This window comes from Plasmodium falciparum (genome assembly GCF_000002765.6).
Source record: "Plasmodium falciparum 3D7 genome assembly, chromosome: 9".
Taxonomy (NCBI): Eukaryota; Apicomplexa; class Aconoidasida; order Haemosporida; family Plasmodiidae; genus Plasmodium; species Plasmodium falciparum.
This window is the reverse complement of record NC_004330.2, coordinates 1,070,001-1,092,716: the sequence shown is the minus strand read 5'-3', so window position 1 is coordinate 1,092,716 and position 22,716 is coordinate 1,070,001. Positions and strand designations below refer to the sequence as shown.

The 22,716-nt window shown below is 19.8% G+C and overlaps 5 protein-coding genes across 5 annotated transcripts in view; 2 read left to right on the top strand and 3 right to left on the bottom strand.

The window, feature by feature from the left end:
* Nucleotides 1-286: 286 nt before the first annotated feature.
* On the bottom strand, nucleotides 287-2,806 carry PF3D7_0926700 (glutamine-dependent NAD(+) synthetase, putative; the record flags this gene model as incomplete). Its single annotated transcript, XM_001352101.1, has 1 exon — nucleotides 287-2,806. One exon carries the CDS (start codon nucleotides 2,804-2,806, stop codon nucleotides 287-289), a length of 2,520 nt encoding a protein of 839 aa, XP_001352137.1.
* Nucleotides 2,807-3,623: 817 nt separating this feature from the next.
* Nucleotides 3,624-8,021, bottom strand: PF3D7_0926600 (conserved Plasmodium membrane protein, unknown function; the record flags this gene model as incomplete). The annotated part of the gene is made up of 3 exons (XM_002808915.1): nucleotides 3,624-3,780; nucleotides 3,926-7,217; nucleotides 7,334-8,021. The coding sequence occupies 3 exons, from the start codon at nucleotides 8,019-8,021 to the stop codon at nucleotides 3,624-3,626; spliced, it is 4,137 nt and encodes a 1,378-aa protein (XP_002808961.1).
* A 3,012-nt stretch (nucleotides 8,022-11,033) lies between these two features.
* Nucleotides 11,034-16,802, top strand: PF3D7_0926500 (tetratricopeptide repeat protein, putative; the record flags this gene model as incomplete). Its single annotated transcript, XM_001352099.1, has 1 exon — nucleotides 11,034-16,802. The coding sequence occupies one exon, from the start codon at nucleotides 11,034-11,036 to the stop codon at nucleotides 16,800-16,802; it is 5,769 nt and encodes a 1,922-aa protein (XP_001352135.1).
* A 2,959-nt stretch (nucleotides 16,803-19,761) lies between these two features.
* PF3D7_0926400 (monocarboxylate transporter, putative) lies at nucleotides 19,762-21,752 on the top strand (the record flags this gene model as incomplete). Its single annotated transcript, XM_002808914.1, has 2 exons — nucleotides 19,762-19,834; nucleotides 20,236-21,752. The coding sequence occupies 2 exons, from the start codon at nucleotides 19,762-19,764 to the stop codon at nucleotides 21,750-21,752; spliced, it is 1,590 nt and encodes a 529-aa protein (XP_002808960.1).
* Nucleotides 21,753-22,399: 647 nt separating this feature from the next.
* The window catches only part of PF3D7_0926300 (protein kinase, putative), a gene marked incomplete at both ends in the record, with an annotated part of 5,566 nt that continues 5,249 nt past the window's right edge, over nucleotides 22,400-22,716 (bottom strand). The window contains 2 exons of the mRNA XM_002808913.1: nucleotides 22,400-22,505; nucleotides 22,682-22,716. The exon at nucleotides 22,682-22,716 is cut by the window's right edge and continues 45 nt beyond it. Coding sequence (XP_002808959.1) covers nucleotides 22,400-22,505; nucleotides 22,682-22,716 — 141 coding nt within the window. The remainder of the gene's footprint in view (nucleotides 22,506-22,681) is intronic.

Here is a 22,716-nt window from a genome sequence, read left to right as displayed (position 1 = left end):
TTTTTTAATACACTTATTGATTTATGTGTATACACATTTTTATCCTGTCAACACTTTTTTTTTTTTTTTTTTTTTTTTTTTTTTTTTAATTTATTACTTATTGTATTCATAACAACGTACATATTTTGTAACTAAATTGTTTTCACTTGAATGTTTTAAAATAATAAAAAAAAAATAAATAAACATATGTATATATTTATATATGTGATTCCTATTTGGAAACAGCCATTTATAATGGTTCTGGTGTGCACCATGACAGAATCAAGTATATGTTTTCTTTAACTTTTCATAAGTTCAATTTTTTCTTCAAAGCGTCAAAATCAATATTGGCATAATGAAGAAAGTTGGGAGTGTGTAAACCACATGATTCACTAATTATAGAAGGTGGTAATATAAAAAGCTTGTGTGTGTTTTTCAACATTCTTGTAAAGAATATTTTAATTTTGTTAAGAATTTCAGTTTTGGGCATGTTTGTCCAGAAATAATTAGATAAGTAATAATACATAGAAGATGGTCCAAGGAAAAAATTATTTTTTAAAATAGTTAACAATTTGATTTCTATATATTTTAAATTTAATTCGCTTTCATCTGTTTGTTTATTATCTAAAGGTTTTAATTCAGCTGATGGATGGTATTGGTTAATTTTATTAATAATTTGTAACTTATAAAAAGGATCATTAGCTATATGACACATAGTTTCTTTAATTAATAATTTACTAACATTTCCAACTATATTAATATCTGCAGAAGAACAATCATATTTAGTATAATATCCTGTAATTGATTCATCTAAATTTCCTGTAGCTAATGCAATTAAAAATTCATTAAATAATTTTTTTTTAAAATATCTTTTATGACATATTAATGTACTAAAAAAATATGTTAATAACATTCTTGATCGTGATTGAATATTTTGTAAGCATACATCTTGATATGTACTTCCTCCTTGACTTTCAAATTTCATATCTTCACCTAAAAATTCTTCACCAGCACTTTTTAAAAATTCATATAAATGTTCTATACTATAAGTAGTATGATAAGAATTAATATCTTTACTTAATTGTTCAGAATAACATTTAGTATTTTCACTACTATTTTTTGATGGAAATGATATGGTATTTAATAATTTATTACATATATCCTTTCTGCATGCTTGATCAATTAATAAATTCTTAACCTTTTTTATAAATAATTTCTCATTTAATTCTAAGGAACAAAAATTATTATCCAATAAATCTGGATTCTCTTTTAATGTTATTTCAATCATTATAGATAAAATATATACCATGCATGCAACAAAGGATGAATCAATACCACCTGAAATAGCTAGTACAAACCCTTTAGCATTTGTTAAGCATAAAATGTACCATAAAAATAAAGCACAATTAAAACTTAATTCTTCATATATATTATGTAATACATATTTATTTCCATTAAATTCATATGAATATTCATACACATTATTATGTTGATGATGATTTTTAAAAATTTCGAAAAGGTTTTTATTCTCTTGTCCATACAATTTCCAGTTAAAATGTGCAGGAAGATGATTTAATATATTTTCATCAGAATTTTTAATGGATATATTCAAATCATTATTAAATGAAAAAATACCTTCAACAGACATATGATTATTGTTACAATTTCCATTTAACATATCTATATTATTAAGGGATACGATTTTTAATAAAGACAAATCATTATTCTTATTTCCCTTCTTCATATTATCATTATATGGAGTATCAATCTTCTCCTTTTGAAGTAAAGATAATTTCTCTTTATTTATAACATATGTTACATTAACAGATGCTACTTGTATATCTGAAAAAGTAAAGCGTGCATTTTTCGTCAACACTTTATTATTTTTACAAATAAAAGAAAAGCCATCGAACTTAAAAAAATTGTTATCACAACCACTATTATTACTAAAACATAATGTCATATTAGGATAAAGTTTAGATAAATTCATTAATTCAATAAAATATCTATTAAATAATTGTAACTCATTTATAACATAACCATTTACTAATAATATATCAACTGAGTTCAAATTAATTTTCTTATTATTGTTTTCTAATTTTTTATGATCCTTTTGAAATAATAATTCTCCTCTTTTAAATACTTCATTTTCTTTATTTAATGATTCACACAATATATCATTACTATTCTCAAATAATAAATTACTCTCTACTTTAATTAAATCATCTAAAAATATATGAGCTATTACTAAACCATTTATTTCTAGAATTGCATTTCCAAAATAAGTTTCCTTCTGATTTGTAATATTCTGAATACATTGTGGCAAAACATATTTTTCAAAGTTGTTATGAAATATTTTCACATCAGAATGATTAAATTTTATATTATTTTCCTTTTCTTCAATAAAACTATTTTTTTCATATGAAGCAAAATAATCCTTTTCATCATTTTTATTTATATTCTCTTTTGGTGAGATAAAAATTATTTCATTATTATATATAGCTAATTCACAATTATACATTTTTTTATGGAAATATACAGGCATACTAACAAAACATAAAATATTATCCGTTAAATTTTCTTTCTCATCATATTTCTCCTTTAATATTTCACTCAAATAATACCAGCAATTCTCTTGAAGATCTACAATCTCTTTAAAGCTACTTTTACAGTTAACACCACATAACTCTAATTCACCTCCTATTCTAATTCCACAATTTAACTTCTTACACTTCTTTATGCTTTCAACAATTTTCAATTTATTATTTTCGTAGTCCAAAGGAACTGACCAAATGGACGAGCAACTTAATCCGATATTATTCATCATTTATTAAGATAATATGCTCTCTTTTTTTTTTTTTTTTCAAAACGTTAGATCAAAATATAATTACATATAAATATATAAATATATATATATATATATAAATATATATATATATATATATATATATATATATATATATATATATATATATATATATTAATATAACAAAATGGAATATATTTATTTATTTTAAATGTATAACATACATATATATTTAGTTTATATATTTTGATTACACGAAATAATATTGTCACAAATATTCATTAAACAATTTAATTTTATATCATATACAAAATTAATTTAAATGAATATAAATTAATCATCACTTAATTAAAAGTTATAGATAAAGGAGAGTTTTTTTTTTTTTTTTAATACATTTTAAATATATAATACCACAATTAAGCTAAGTTTAAAATAATATTTTGAATGTTCCTTTTTATTTAATTAAAAAAAAAGTAAATTCATATGATAAAAATAAAAAAAAATAAATAAATAAATATATACATATATATATATATATATTTTTATTTATTCACCAACTAATCAATATGTTATCAAAAAAAAAAAAAAAAAAAAAAAAACCCAATAAGTATATAAAACAAAAAAATGCCCTATTCTTGAGATGCCATTTGTAAATCTTTGAATCTCTAATTAAAAATTTCTAATTTCTTTTTTTTCAGTTGTACTTATAAGAAAGAAAAAATATTATCTACTTAACAAAAATACATAAAAGTATATAATTTTCACAAAAAAAAAAATTTTTTTTTTTTTTTTAATGAATAATGTGTTACTCTCCATCAAATTGCACTTTCAAATAATATTATTTACCAATATTTCTTTGCTTTTTTTTCTTTTTTTTTCTTTTTTTTTCTTTTATTTTCATTTGAATATGCGGGTCGGTATTTAGAAATGTTAAATAAATAAAATATGGCAAAACATATTTAACAAATAACATCTTCCTAGATTTCATTATTAACCTGAAATAAAATAATAAATAATAAATACATACATATTATATATATATATATATATATATATATATATATTTAATGTAATACTTAAAATTATGAACAAGTTAGGTTTTTTTTTTATTTTTTTTTATTGTTTTTTTTTTTTTTTTACTTGGCATAATAGCTAGTTGTTAAAGTTACGGCTATAAGAATTACAAATATTGTCAGGTACATCAATTTAATACTAAAGGATAAGGGATTATAGGAATAATAAAATGTACTTATATAACAAATACAACTGAAATATATTAATGCACACGTTTTGGACTCATTAAAATTAGTAAAAAAAGGTATTAAGAAAATACTTGTAATTAATTTTCCAATTAAAAAGACGTCAAAAATGTTGTAATGATTTAAAAGTACATATAAATCATTTATATTAAAAATGCGATCATTTAAAGAATAGACAATATCAATCATTCCAAAAAATATATTTACCAAACAATTGAGGATGGAAAATATATGTAACATTTTTATTCTTTTAAAATTTTTTATTATCATTGATGGTAAACAAAATATAATGTTAATAATTAATTGTAAAGATATTCTTATGTAAGTAAAGGGAATGTATTTATTCTTGTCCATGAAATGATTTAATGGAAACTTAGTCTTTGAATTTTCTTCTTTTTTCAACACGTTTGAGTATTTAGGTTGATCACTATTTATTTCAAATAAGAAATAAAACATATGCATTTGTAAATAAATTAATAATACATTCAATATGTATAACAACAAATTTAAAGCCCATGTGCTTTTATAATAATTGAATAAAACTGTTTTTACCCAATAATTATACCATTTCATAAAATTCTTATATTTTAATATATATTCCAATTCATTATCCTGTATATTATTTTTCCATTGAGATGTATACAATATATCATTATATCGTTTCCAATATTTCTCTTTCTTGTCAATTTTTTTATACCATGTTTTTATTTTTATCCATATGATATTAAATAACTTTATACATAAAAAAGCATTTTTTATATTATACGAAAATTTGTGTTTTTCTATATTATGAGGTTTCTTTTTATAATTTATGGGAATACAATCGTAAAATTCAAAAAAATATTTTTTATATATACTTAAATGAGATTCTTTACTTTTTCTTTTATTCAATGATAAGTTAGAAATATATTTACACGTACCTTTCTTCTTACTAAGAATGCCATCAAAATGTTTTTTACTCGTACATTTTTTACATAATGAGAAATGATGATTTCCTATTGAATCTTCTGTGCGTTCCTTTTTCTCCCCCTCACAGGTATCTCTCGAATTAAACTTCTTATTTTGTATGTTTTCTTTTATTCTTTTTTGTTCTCTATTATTGTGATCAAAAGTGGGAATGCCCCCTTGGATAGAAGTTGTGTCTCTATTATATAGTTTATCATTGGACATATCATTTATTCCTACCTGTATTCCATAATTTTCTGCATTTGTTTTTTTCTTTTTTTCATTTTTGAGAGATCCTTCATATGAACCATTTAAAAAATCATTCATACTTGAAATACTACCTAAGGAATGTTTGTTTTTGTTACGTGAATTATTCGTTAATTTTATAAATGATTCTTTTTTTGGTAAAACTATGTTATCATACATACAAATGATATTCTTTTTATTCATTTTTTTATTTTTCGCATCAGAAATGGAAAATGATGAACAAGAGGATGTATTGTATTTGTTCGATTCTATTTCATTATCTTGGATATTATCTGTATTTACTGATTTATCCAATCCATCATCTACATAAAAGGCATTATTTGAAAATAACATATTTTCATTGGATTCTTCAGAAAATAATGTATTTTGTGTTTTAACAGATTTATTTATTTGAAATTTAGAAATTTTCCTATGTATCACATCATCGGGTTCTTGTACATTTGAATGAAAATGTTGTATATAGCTAGTTCTCCTTTTTATATTCACATCCGAATGTCCATTTTCACTTTCACTTTCATTTTCATTTTCATTTTCATTTCCACTTGCGTATTCATTTTCGCTTTGGCTTTCACTATTTTCCATATTATCTGAATAGATTGAATAAAATACTCTCTTATCATTTCCACATTTAAGAATTAAAGCATCATAATGACTATTTTCATTTATAGAATAAAACTTTGATGTACATATTCTTCTTTTTTCTGTTGCGTTTATGAATTTAGAATTTCGAACATCAAACGTTTTATCTTGAGATATTTTTTTTTCATGGTTCATAAAATATTTAATACTACTACCACTACTACTATTATTATAATTATATTTGTAAAAATATTTTTTTTTTAAAATAGGGCAATTTCTTAATATAGATGTTTTCAGGTGAAAACAATTCAATTTGGTATCTTCATTTTTACTTCTTGATTTTGTATCATATATACTAGTATTATTTGTTTTTAGTGTACTTTTTATAGAACTCATATTTATAACTCCTTTGCCATAACTTACGCCATCTGTAGTTAAGTTTGAATTATTATTAAAAATAGTAAAGAAATTATAATAACTATTAATTTTTATACACGTATCATTTTTTAAATATGTAGAGAGATCATTCAAATTGTGTCTTTCTAAAACATATAACGGTATTATTTTAGATTGTTTAACTTTCCCATTCTTATCAAAATATATGTAATTAATCTTGTTTTTTAATTCTTCAGATAATAATATATTTCTTTTACGATTACATTTTCCAGGACCACTACGTAATAAAGAAAAATGTTTCTGAACAATTTTTTTTTTATATGTTTCTCCGTAATCCTCATTATTTAAAGCATCTAGTTTTTTATTTACAATTTTATTATTAAACCTTTTAAAGTTAGAATGACTATAAAGTGTATTATTATCCTTATGAGAAGAGGAACTATTATTTTGTGAAATATAATCATTATTTTGTGGAGATAAATATTTATCATAAGAAGTAACATGATTATTTATTTCATTATTATTATTATTATTATTATTATTATTATTATCAATATAAGCAGATGAATTATCTTTTAGTGATATATTTGTTTTATTCTTTTTAAGTTTTTCCTTTTTTTTTTTATTTTTGCTATATGTATAGTTTTCATTACATAAATTTCTATTATCTATTTCTATATTTGATTCCACATTTAAGTTTTCTTCATTATCACATCTTATTATATTCCTTGAATAATTATCATTAATTTTATTTTCTTCTGCATTCATTTTTTTTAAAGAGCACATTTCTATATCTTCTGAATCATTTTCTACATTTACTTTAAATTCGTTATTACTATAATAGTTAATATCACTGATATCCATGGGAGTATCATATTGAACATTAGTAGTTTCATCATAATAATCTTCAAGATTTATTTTACTTTTGTTTATTGTCTTGATTTTGTTTATGCCATACTTTACTTCATTTTCAAATAGATAATTGCCTAAAAAAAAAAAAATATACATATATATATATATATAAATATATATACATATGGGGGGGGGGGGTGTATTCATTTCAGATGAATATATTTCACCCTTCAATAATTTTCCTTCTAACCTAATATGTCCACACTGATTTTGTTCTGCTGATAATATATCAAATTGTTTCTAATTAAAATAGCTTTTTTCTCCAGTTCATGGAAATATGGTTCTATGTTGTCAAGGGCCCTTAGTGGTTTTCTCTTTATGTAAAATATGTGTTTAGCTAATATATATAATGCTATATGAATTGCAATACATATTATAATATGAACAAGAAGAAGGAGAGTAAAGCAAATGATTATATTGTAATTTGGTAAATTATGATAGAAACTTAAAAATCCTGTAATTAGTGTAATATTACAAATAAGTAATAATTTTCTTATATGAATCGATGTAACTAAACTTAAAATGTAAGTGAAATAAATTAATTTTGTCCATGATAATGAAGATGTAAACAATAGAGAAGATGATAAAGGAAGAATAATTATATATAAAATAAATAAATAATGAATAGATATAATTGGTTTTCCAGAAGTATTTTCCGAAAACACTTCTGCTATTTTTAATAGTGCTAAATGCAAACAAAAAAAAAAACACCAAATTATTTGAGAAATTCTTTCTTTAAGGGTTATAACTTCAAAGGTATTTATTCCATCCAATAAAAAAAAAAAAATTTCCAGAAACATTAACAAGGTTAAAGTGTATATAGAATTTATTAAAAATAAATTCATTTCATTTGGAAATTTCTTATGATATTTTTTCATTTTATATTTTTTTCTTATTTTCTGTATTTATGTGTAACCAATAAAAATCAAACTTTATCTTATAGGAAAGTAATTATTATTATTCTTTTTTTTTTTTTTTAAATAAAAAACATATAAGGAACATATGTATAATGGAATTTTATGTGCATCATACAAAACGGAGCATTACAAATTTTTGAGTTATTGCACCATTGAAGAGGTAAATCATTAGATAAAACATTTGAATTTCCTAAATTTTTTCCATATAGAATAAAAAATATAATCATTACATATTTTTTTAAATGTAAGAGAAAGGAATAAGATATAGAAAACTACATATATATATATACATATATATATATATTTTTTTTTTTTTTTTTTTTTTCTGAACAGCTATTTTAAAAAAGTAAAATGGCTGTATTTCGTTTATGTCAAATATATACATATCAATCTCTAAAGATATAAAACTGGGAAGTGAAATATATATATATATATATATATATATTTACATTTATGTATAAATTATATACATATTTTTATTTTGGTAGTAGGATAAATCATGCTAATTGTTATATTTAGGTATAACTAGCCATTTCATAATTTGCAAAAAAAAAAAAAAAAAAAAAAAAAAAACCTTTATATAACATAAAATAAAAAAAAAAAAAACAACCTTTATATAATATAACATAAAAAAAAAAAAAAAAAAAAACTTAATATATATAGTTACAATTTTGACTGAATTACGAAAAAGCTTTTATATAGAGTACATTTTTAGCAAAACAAAGATTTATATTACTTTCATTTTTTTTTTAACATTGTAATAAAATGTGAGAATAGGAAAAATATTCATAATATAATAAGAAATTTTATGTATTTTGTATAGATATATATTTGCAGAAATTATTCAAATATATATACATATATATATATATATATATATTATGTATTTTTCTTTTTTATTTTCCACACATTTTAAAGCATACAGATTATTTAATAAAATGCAAATGTTAATTGTATGTATCGTTCTTTGAATAATGATTTTTATTATTTTTCATTAAGTAATAGAATACGTCCTTTTAAAATACATTCCACAAATACAAAGGTATATAAATATTAAATGTAATAATTTTTATAATGTATATATAAGTTAGAAAAAAAAAATATATAATAATAATAGGAATATATTTAAAATATATGTACATTTTATAAAAAATAAAAAAAATTTAAATGTTTATTAACAAACTTGTTTTTATAACATTTAATATTATGAATATTAAGTAAATATATATATATATATATATTATATTTATAGTATCTGAAAAAAATATAAGTATTCATTTATTTTATTTTATTTTTATATTTTTTTTTTTTGAAGGCACTTAATATATACTTTTTGAAGGCACTTAATATATACTTTTTGAAGGATAGCCATATGCACATAAAAAAAAAAAATAAAATAATAAAATAATAATAATAAAATGAAATAGATAAATATGTATCATCTCACATATATCATTAATAAATAAAATATATTTTTTAAAAAATTAATTAAAAAAATAATGTGAGGGTATCATTTTTTTTTATAAAAAACGGAGAAAATATTCCTTTCACATTTTTTTTTTTTTTTTGAACATATTATTTGTATGAATACATAAGTTTATTTTTTTTTTATATTCCAACAAAGAAAATATAAAAAAAAAAAAAAAAAAAAGAATAGTGATATATGAAATAAAATAATATTTTACATATTATCGTTTTACTTATGTGTAATATTGAAACCAAAAAAAAAAAAAAAAAATATAAATAAAAAAAACAAAAAAACAAAAAAAAAAAAAAAACAAAAAAAAAAAAAACATAAAAGAAAAATAAAATAAAACAAGAAAAAACAAGCAAAATTAATAAAATTAAATATAATGTTGGAATATAAAATAAATATACATTATATATATTTATAGACACTACGAATAAAACAAACTGTATAATTAATATATTATTATATATATATATATATATATGTATGTATAAGAATTTTTCCATCTTTTTATAATTTACATTTGAATATTTGTATTTTATTTTTTTGTAATTATATAATTTTCTATAAATTTTTTTATTTTTTTTTAGTTTTATAAATTTTTTATGGTATATTTTTTTAGTTATTTCAAAATGAATTAAAAACAAGAAATTAATTTTACATATAGAAATATAAATAAATAAATATATATATATATATATATATAATTATATATTTTAATAGCAGAAAAAACAAAAATAATATATATATGATATATATACCATGTATTACTCATATTACAATATATATTCGTTATATATAAAAAATAAAAGAATTATAATATAGAATATATTACATTTTGTGAGTTTATATTTATTTTATGTCCATATTATATATGTAAAACATGTATAAATACATGTTTTAATAGAATACTTAAAAAAAAATAATATTTTTATGTTTTATTTGCATGTTTATTTTATTCTTTCAGTACAATTTATATATAAGCATATATTCTTAAAAAAAGAAAGTGTGTGTGTGTATATATACAAGTTATATGTAACCTACAACATTTCAGAAACGATAAACTGAGTTCAGAGATACTAAGTTAAATAAATAAATAAATAAATATATATATATATATGTGGAATAGCATTGACACATATTAAGAATGCTTATAAAAAGAAACAGTAAAAAAAGAAAAACATTTTACTGTTTCTATATATATATATATATATATATATATATATATATATATGTGTAAAAGTACATATATTTTGAAATATATTTTTTTTTTGATTTATTTTTTCAAAGGGTATAGGCAAAAGTAAAAAAGGGGAATAGTGAGGATACTCATAATATATATAATGAAACATACTTATATAGTTTAATGTATATATTTAATTTTATTCATATATATATATATATATATATATATATATTTTTATATTTATGTTTATATTTATATTTATATATATGTGTAAATACCCACTTTTGCCTAAGAGCTGTGCATTTCTAAAAATATAATGAAAAGAGAAGCTGTTCATGTACTTGTAAATGATGAGATAGAAAATGATAAAATCGAAAAAACCAAAGAAGATATACTTTTAGAATATTTGAGAGATAATAATATAAAATCATGTAATTTTTTGAATAGTATATGGATATATTATTATTATAATAATATAAAAACTCTTACTAAGAAAATCAAGGAGTTACAAAATGAGAAGAATAATAAAATAGATTTACAAAAGTATTTGCTAACCTTAAGCATAAATATTAATGAGGCCATTACCTATTTTGAGGAGATTTTGATACATGTTATGAAAGCATATGATCAGAAAAAATATGATTACGTTTTGTATATGATTAGAGTTACATCTATAACAAATAAGTATGCAAATTATTTGAAAAAATATGAGGGAAAATATATATATAGAAGTCTAAGTAATGATACATATGAATATGATAATTATGTGAATAATATTATAGATAAATTTCATGCAGAAGAAAAGAAAAGAAGGAACAATGAAAAGGAAAAGGAAACAAGTAGGATGGAAGAAATAAAGAATGTAGATATTATAAACAAAATACAGGACAGAAATAGAACCAAACGAACATGTAGTAATAATAATATGGAGGAGGAATACGTTCATTTATACAAGAATTTGGAATTGTGTAGAATATGTGTTAGTAGCATATTTAAAATCTTTGGAGATTTGTTTAGATATAAATATTATTTTTTTGAAGAAAGTAAGAAAGTGAATGAAATAAAAGCATGTATAAATTATTACAATTCTTTAAATTATTATGGATATAACGGTTATTTATTTAACCAGATATGTCTATTATATGTTAATTATAATCCTATAAAATGTATGTTCTTTTATTTTTTATCTATTATATCGCATAAACCTTCTATGAATAGAGATACGATAGTTATGTTTATGGAAAGCATATTAAATGAAAGAAAAAGGATGAGTAGATTCATGGAAGATTCAAAGAGATATAAAGATGGAAATATATGTAACAAGAATATAAATGAAAAATCGAGTACCTTCATTAGTAACAAGAGGAATGAATATAATAAAAGTGATTATTTTGATAGTAATCGACTTGGTAGTAAATATATATATCGTATGAATGGACATCATCATCATAATAATAATAATAATTATTATTATTATAATGAAAAGGAATATGATTGTCATCATAGATATAATAGAGAATATACTTATTATGATAATTATTATAATTATTATTATGCAATACGTAAATCAAGATATGGGTATCAAAGTTACAGGAATAATCATAAAATCAACCCAAGTAATTTTATTAATTCCTCCTTTGCAGACATCAAAAGGGATAATGAAATGTCATGTAATAATAGACGCAGTAGTACTAATAGTACCAGTAGTAATAATAAGAAGTATAGTAATGTGAATAGATATATGAAAAGTTATGATTACCTACATAGAAAGGAAAATTCTGAATATTCCCATGTTAAAAATAGAGAAGAAAATATTTATTTATGCTATAAGGATTGTAAAAATAAAATAAAAAAAATGTTTCTAAAGGAAAAAAAAAAATATATTCAAAATGAAAAAGAAAAGAATGATGAAGATGTAGTAATAGAATCAAAAAGTGAAAAGAATGAAGAATTACTTAATGAAGTTGATAAAGATGTCGAAAAAAAAATAGACGATGATAACAAAAAGAATAACATCATTTCAAAAACTAATAATATGAATAACCATGATAATACAATAGAAATGAAACTCAATGAAACAATAATAAATTTTTATATTAGTTATTTTAAGATTATAAAATTATTATTTTCAAAAATAGATATGAACAAATTTGAAAAGAAAAAAAATAAATTTATATATTATACAAATAAATATTTAAGAATTCAATATTATAATAATAAAGAAGATAAATTAATGTTAAAAAATATAATCTTAATAATTTTTACACTCTTGAGTATGATAGTATATATTATTATAAATCATTATGAAAATAAAAGAAATACAATTGGTTTCTTTTTTTATGGAAATATTAATATAAGGAAATATATATATAAAAATGAACAGATCTATTTTTCATTTGTATTAATTCATGATATATTATTATCATGTAAATATTTTTATGAACATTTTTATTCAAATTACTTATCCGTTTTTATATATACATTATATTGGTTAAAAAACGAGCACAATCTTTTTAATTATCATATGGATATATTAAATGAAGAAGATGATAAGGAAAAAAATTCTTTAATTAATCAATATCATGAAGATTATAAAAAAAAAAAAACTGTATATCTGATTACACCCAAAGTAAAAGGGAATATTAAAATGAAGGGTAATTTCCATGACTCTAAGGACAATACTTTAAATTGCATTTCCAATGATAATAAAAAGTCAGGTGATAAAAATGATGTACACGCTACAAATTCGGCGAGTATGAATAATATGTATGATGATATCAATAGGTTAGATAAAAATAAAGATATTATCAAAAGTATAAAAGAATTGTTATGTAGCTTAAATGTGAAGGAGGACATACAAGTGGATAATTCTTATTTGCATTTTAAATTGAAGGAAGATTTTTATATTCATCCGTTTTTAAGCGTGTTACAATTTAAGAAAATGGACAATGCAAAAAATGAGCAGGCTGAAAAATGTAAAGATGTAAAATGTGAAGATGTAAAATGTGAAGATGTAAAATGTAAAGATGTAAAATGTAAAGATGTAAAATGTAAAGATGTAAAATGTGAAGATGTAAAATGTAAAGATGTAAAATGTGAAGATGTAAAATTTAAGGATGCAAAATATAAGGAGGATACAAAATATATGGAGGATAAAATAAAGGTAAATGTAAAAAACGGCATACATTTCAATGTTGAAAAAAATAAAAACAATTCATCTGTTTCTTCTGCTGAAGAATATTCTCTTGAAGATTCAAATGATGATGATGATATTGTTGTTTTAAAAAATCCTTTATTTGAAAAACCAGATGATAAGTTACCTGAAAGTATAATAGACTATAAAATGATGAGACTAAATAAAAAATTAGATTCTTTTAATAATTTATATGATAAGTGTATAGAACCTATAAGTACTAATAATTCAGATATAACAAAAAAAGGGAATGATTTGTCGGAGATGGATACTGAAGATAACAAATTAAAAGATTTAAATTCATCAATATATGTTGATGAGAATATAGAGAAAGAGTCATCTCTAATATCAGATAAAAAGGAGGATTGTATAGAGACAGCAGAATATATTATAGCTACAAAAAATATTGATTATGATATAGAACTTGAGAAAAAGATAAAAATTTCCAGATACCTTTCTTTAGTTGACGATGTAATAAAAAAAAACAAAATGGATACAAATAAAAATATAAATGAAGATATACGTTATAATATTTTTTTTGAAAGTTTATATATTAAATGTGTTGAAATTGAGGAAGAAAATATCAAACTTAAAAATGTAAAGATGGAATATGAGAACAAAAATGTTAGTTATAATATACATAATAATGATAATATAGAGGATTGCATAAATATAGATAAAAAAGAAGAGATACTTAATACTAATAATTTTTGCGATAATAAAAGATTCAGTTTTACTAAGATAAAAAAGATAGATGATAATATTCCTATGGAAGATGTAGAAAATACATATGCTGCTTTATATGAAAATATTATTAAAAGAAAAAGTACTGAACAAGTTAATGTATCATATAAGGGGAAAGATATTATGCATGATAATAAGGACAGTCATAACGAGAAGCCTATAAATAAGGACACCAAATGTATTATTTTCAATACCTCAAGTATTACAACTATGAATAGTATAAAGAATGAAGAAGAGAGGGAGATGGATATGTTTAAGAAGGGATATGAACAGAATAATGATTATAATAAATTAATAGAAAATAATGAAGTAAAGAAAATGAAAGGTGATAAGATCAAAGATTATGATATGAAGAATACATTTAATTATAAATATAAGGAAACAGATTCTTTAGAAAATTCAAACAACATTTGTGTAATTAAAAGCATTATGATAAATAAAAATAATAATATGGTGGATGACAAACAATGTTTAAATAATAATAAAAATGTATGTAATCATTCTGTAGACAATGTAGAAAATATAACCTGTGTTAATAAAAAAGATGTAATCATACATCCTAATATTATTGAAGGTAATCATGTAAACCAATTAGGTGTGTATAAGGATGATGATTTTTATGAAGGTTCTGATAATAATAAATATAAAAATGTGAATAAAACAAATGATAATATTGATAATACAAATAAATTTGATATAATGGAAAATAGGAATGTTATGGATGCATCTCTAAATGATGATTTGCAAATGTTAAGCAAATCTTTTAATGTTAAATCGAATGGAATATTAAATAAAAGAGAAGTTGATAATACTGATTTGACATTCATGGGTGAAAATTGTTTCATGAAAGAAAAGTGTATGGAACATGAATACGACAGCAACAAAAAAAATAATGACAACAGCAAAAAAAATAATGACAATAATAATAATGAGAATAAATATGATGTGAATAATTTATCGATGCGTAAAAATATAAATGTTACAAAGGGGATGTTAGAAGACTCTTTTGAAAAGTATGACTTTTTGAAAAATGACAAAGACACAAATAAATCCTTAAATAATAATTATAATAATTGGAGTGAGCCACCTTTGCGTAATAACAATTCTTTATTTGATTATAATAATACTTATAGGGAACAATCCAATGTACTTTATAAAAATCTTAATTATCAAGATAGCGATATTATTAATCATCATAAAGAAACGAATAAAAATCATATTATATCTGCTAACGATGTTTTAAATAGAGCATTATATCTAAAGAGTGCAGAAAGACATAATTTATATCTATTGTTAAAAAAGGAAAAACAAAAAATTATATTAATTGACGGAAAAAATATTGGAACTAGGTATCAAAATAATTATATAAAATATTTTGATGTCTTGAGAATAAAGCATGCTTTAGAATATTATAAAAAAAAAGAATATAATGTAAAAATTATTATTCCAAAGGAATATATATTATTAGAGAAGACAAAAAGATATATGAATAAAAGTATATCATCCTGCAACGCCACCACCACCACCACCACCAACAACAACAACAACAACAACAATAATAATAATAATAATAATAATAGTAGTAGTAGTAGTAGTTATTGTGATGTGTATAAAAATATAAATACTAACGTTTATAATAATGTATATAACAATGTGTATAATAACGTGTTTAATAATGTTCATAATAATATACATAATAATATATATAACAATACATATCAAAATAATAATAGTTATGAATATAATAATATCTATCCTAATAATAATTATAACCATATGGATTCTAGTAAAAGTCCTAATGATCATGGTGATATATGTAATTACCATCATTGTAATTATCATCATTCAAGTGAGGGATACCCTCAATCTTTTGAGTTTGCTTTAAAGAAAGAAGATTTATTATATTTACAACATTTAAATATTTTAGGTTATTTAATAATAGAACCAATCGAAAATTATTATCATTCTTGTATTGAACACATTATCAAATCTAATTCTTGTTTAGTAACAAATATATCTATATCTCAATTGGATAGTGGCTTTCATCATTTGCATATTACATCTAAAACACTCTCCTCTTATTTTATATCCTATACATTCCTAGGGGATGAATTTTTACCTAACCCTAATTTTAATTGGCCTTCATAAGTAAAAAATAAAAAGAAAGAAAATTAAAGAGAAAAAAGAAACTATAAAAAGTTGTTGTGTGTATGATATGTTAAAAAATAAACATGTAAATTAATATATATATATATAAATGTATATATGTAAATTTTATTATTATTATTATTATTATTATATTATTTTTTTTTTTTTTTTTCCAGATAAATTCTCTTAACTGCTAAATGCAAAAGGATTTAATCACCAAGGAGATAAAATATAATCTAATAGATGTATAAATAAATAAATAAATAAATAAATAAATAAATATATATATATATATTTATATTTATATTTATATTTATTTGTTTATATTTATTTATTATATGTGTCTTTTTTTTTTTTTTTTTTTTTTTTTTTTTGGAAGTTACATTTTTTTGTTAAATGAATATATAGAAATGATGTCATTCAGTATAATCAAAATGACAAAATAATCTTATCATAATGAATATAAAAAGGAAGGCTCTACAAAAAATTGAATATATATTTACTTATGGAAAATAATATATAAGATTTGTTATATTGAAAAAGTATAAGTAATTATAGCCCATATGTAAAATTCCTTTATTTCAAATAAGATCACCCCCAAGATGTATATATATATATATATAAATATATATATATGTGGGAATACATTATTATTTATCACGCACATTTTTATATATTCTTATTTACATAATTTCTGCTGTACCAATTTTGAGAAGTTGTATCTACCAACTCATAATGAGCATTGCAGAACACAAAGCAGAACCAAATACCATTTAGAAGAAAATTTGAAGGTGTTATATTAAATACTTTTTACAATTTAACATAATATATATATATATATATATTTATATTTATTTATTTATTTGTAAGGAAATATTTGTGCTCTTAAATAACAGAATAGGTAGCTTTAGTTTTTTTTCCCATGCTAAGATAATATATAATGAAAAGTTCAAAAAAAAAAAAAAAAAAATTATAATAAAAATAATAGTAGTAATTATTATTATTATATATGATATATGTCTTAGTTTTCTTTTTAGGAGATATATACATTATATAATTTTTTCATTTCATTTTATTAATATTTTTCTTTTTTATTACTCCTTATATATATCTAAAATTAACGAAAAAAGAAAAAGAAAAAAATGTTAAGTAAATATATATACACATATATAAGAATGTAATTATATATGTATATTTTAATTTTTTTCTATATAATTAAAAAAAGTTTCTAACCTTTTTGTATATTAATATTAATAAATATATTATATATTTGTATATAATGTGTTCATATATTTTTTTTTCTAACTAAACAAGAAAAACAGAATATAATATGAAAAAATTAATATTAAACGAGATAACAAATATATAGCAATTTGCCAGATGTTTATTCCATTTATAATGAATATTATTTAATAATGGTGTAACATGTATTGCACTTTTCTATAATTTTTTTTTTTTTTATTAAATTGTAATAGGGTTCTTTTACAAAAATGACATATTGAAACACATACGAATGTGATAAATAAATAAATATATATTATATATATATATTATATATACATATATACAAAGTTAAGACGACGATCCAGTTTACGATAATACTGTGAATGTATATTTTTCAATTATATATATTTTTTTTTTTTTTTTTAAATTACTGTTTTATTATGTATTTTTCGAAATGTCATTTGAATAAAGAATATTTTTTTCAAAACACATATAAAATTATGATTCCTTAAAATTTATATGAAAAAATATGTAAGGTTCATAAGATACTTCATAAATCATAATAATTTTAAATATATAAATGAATAAAATGAACTCATATATTATAAAACAAAAATTTAAGAACACTTATATATATATGTCATTTTACAAAATACTCACGTTTTAAATAATATAAAGAATTTTATCTTTCGATTTGGATAATTTATATAATATAAATATATAATATATTCCGAATATAAGGCAAGAATTAGTAAATATATTTTTTTTTATTAATATATGGGCATACAGAAGAGATAATATGTGAAGTTTTATATTTGCTTAAATTGAAAATGAAAAAAATTAATAATAAATTATTATTAATATATAATATGTCATTTTATATTATTTTAAATTTATATATAACATTTAAAATTTGTTTATTAATAAAATTTAATATTGTTTTATATGCATATTTTTATATATATATATATATATATTTTTTTTTTTTTTTTATTATATATATATATATTGTTATATTGAGAATAAATAATACATAATTATAAATATATATATATAATATGTGAGAAAAAAAAAAAAAAAATAGATCGGTTGAGATTTCTCCTAAAGTTGATAATATTTTTTTGTTTAATATGTAATTTATTTGTATCATACCTTAAATAAAATATTTATTTATAATACAATATATATATATATTATAAAAAAAAAAAAAAAAAAAAAAAATTAAGTTGAAATCATATATTTTTTTACTTTTATTTTTATGAAAAAATGTATTTTTATAATTTTATTACTTTAACCAATTGTTAAGTAATATTTTATTAAATATATATATATATATTATATATATATATATATATTTATTTATTTATTACATGTTCGTTTGTGAAGAGACATAGAAAAAGCATTAGTAATATACTTGTCATATTCAAATAATATGTGTATACAAGTTTATATTAAAAAATATTATCTTAATATATTTATCAATTGAAAAATATTTATGTAATATATAAATATTATCATATATAATATTATATATATATATATATATGTATATATAATATACTCTTATTCTTATTATTTTAATAATCTATTTTGTTTTATTTTTTATTTTATATATTTATTATTTCTTTCTTTCTTTCCTTCCTTTCTTTTTTTTTTTTTTATGTGTATGTTTATATTATATATATAATATACATGTGTATATAAGTACATATTTTTATAAAACTTTTGAAAGAAGATGAATATAATACCTTCAACAGCTGTGCCGTATATTGTATTGTTTGGTGCCTTTTTATATAATTTAAATATTGGTAAAAGAAACTAAAAAAAAAAAAAAAAATATATATATATATATATATATATTTATATCACAACATTCTTAATATATATTTTTTTTTTTTTTATTTATAATATACCTTTTGATGTATCATATTTTGTAGTGAATAATTTTATATGCTTGTTACTATAACGTTGTGTATATGTATATTTGTATAAATTATTTCGTTTTTATATGTCTAGCCATTTAAACTTTTTTTTTTTTTTTTTTTTTTTTTTTTTTTTATTTGACAAGCCATATATATATATATATATATATATGTATATGTGTGTGTGTACATACAAATATTCATTTAACTAGCCACATATAAATATATTTATACATTTTTTTTTTTTTTTATTTTTTTTTTTTTTTTTATTTTTTTTTTTAAATTAGGTATAATAAATTCGTATGGTAATTTAAATATTTATCTTACATCGTACTTGAGATATAAAGGGAACAATGTGACCTACCGTGATGTAGCTTTCATATATGAGTTAACAATAATAACGTTGGGAATTTTTATGTTAGTAGGGAATATTGTTCAGAAAAGGCTTGGTGAGCGTATAACTATATTGGCTTGTAGTTTAATGACCTTTTTAGCTTTTTATTTATCTTCAGTTTATGCACATTCTTATATATTATTATGTATATTTATGGGTTTTTTTTATGCGGTAGGATATGGTATATGTTTTACGATACCTTTATCATGTGCTTATAAACACTTTAAAAACAATCGTGGTTTTATAAGTGGAATAATAATATCAGCTATATCCTTAAGTCCATTTTTATATTGTCCCTTACAAACAATGTTGATTAATAAAAATAATGTCTCTCCTGTCCAAAAGAAAATAAATAATTCCACTGAATATTATTTTGATGATAAAGATGTTTTGAATAGAGTTCCAAATGTTTTATTTCTTCAATCAATTATTTTTTTAATATTTGCTACTATGGGAGGATTTTTAGCAACCATGGAAGTTAAAATGGACAATGATCCAGAAATTAAAAAGCAAAAAAAGAATTTATTATCAGAGGAAAAAAATTCTAATACAAATAATGTTGATAAAAATATTGTTGATTTGGAAAAAAATGAAGAAGGGTATGTAGCTACTGATAAACATAAATATAATACCAATACTGATAGTAATAATATTGATATAAAGAATGATAATTCACGATCAGCTAAATCAATGAAGAAAAAAAAGAAAAGAAAGTTTGGTTTTGGTTTTATGAATGATGATAAAAATAATAATGATGATAATGATAGTAAACAAAAAGGAAACTCTCTTTTTGGTATGTTAACATTAGATAGAATATTTACAGATAATTATATTGGAAAATATTATAATAAAAAATGTACAGAAGATAAATTCTTCTTTTTATTATGGATATCAGTTGTATTATTTAATTGTTATATCAATTTTGTTATTATGTATTGGAAAATTATAGGTATTAATTATACACATGTAGAAGATAAATTAATTACTTTAAATGGAAGTTTTATTAATAGTTTATCAAATATTGCTGGAAGAATAATATGGGGAATAATTTATGATAAAATTAAAATTAATTATACTATATTCTTATTAGGAATATGTATTATCTTCTGTTGTTTTATCTTACCAATTATATCACATGTATATATTTATTATGCTTTAGTATGTGCTCTATTTTATTTCTGCATAGGGGGGAGTCTTGTAACTATACCTGTTATTACTTTAAAAAAATATGGAGAAACACACTTTTCTTTGAATATGTCTATTTTATATACAAGTAGAATAGCTAATACATTCTTGTGTAGTATAATTGTTTCATCCTTTTATAAAATGTTACAGTTAAGATATTTGAGTTACGCGTTTGGTATAATATCATCGGTATCAACCTTACTTATGTGTATCTTGACAAAATAAGGCATGGCAAAATATAATAAACATGTAAATATAAATATAAATATAAATATATTTATTTTTTAATTTTTGTATTTTTTTTTTTTTTTTTTTTATTGTTAAATTTTTTTTTTATTTCTCATCCTTGTTTTTACATTCTTCTACAGCGAAGTATTGTATTTGTCTCATTAAGAAGAGATTTGTTATTGTTTTTTTTTTTTTTTTTTTCAATATATATAACATTATAAAAATGAAATATATTAATATGCATATAAGCGTATTCATGTTTTTTTTTATAATAAATGTTTATTGTGCATTATATAATTGTTTCTATGTTATTTTTCTTTTGGGATACATTATTTACATAAAATCATATATTATATATATGAATAAATAAATAAATAAATATATATATATATATATAATATATAATATATATATTTAATTTTTTTCATTTTATTTAATTTTTTTGTCATATTTTATATGCATCCAAAACAAACGTTTAAAATGTTTACAAAATGTAACAAAATAAATATTGTTTTTCATAAGCTTAAAAATATAATATATGTATATAATATATATATATATATTTGACAATATTTTAAATATATATGATTTTTATCTATTTTAGAATTATCTGTATTTTATAAAATGACTGTATCTTAATTTCTTCATGGTTTTATTTCTTTTCTTTTTTTTTTATAATTAAAAATATTCATCATTTTTAAGCGGGTATTTTGTTCCAATTCGTTTCTTATAATTTCATTGAAGAGCAAGCTAATAATGGGTAAAAAAAGACAGCAAAAAAAATATATTTAAAATGAGCAAAAGGAAGTAAGTAACATATATAAACATATATAAATATATAAATATATAAATATATATATATATATATATATATGTATGCGTACGTGTGTGAATTTTTTTATATGTATTTATTTTTATTTCCTTACCGAGATATTTCCTCAAACGTTGGTCTCATGAAAGG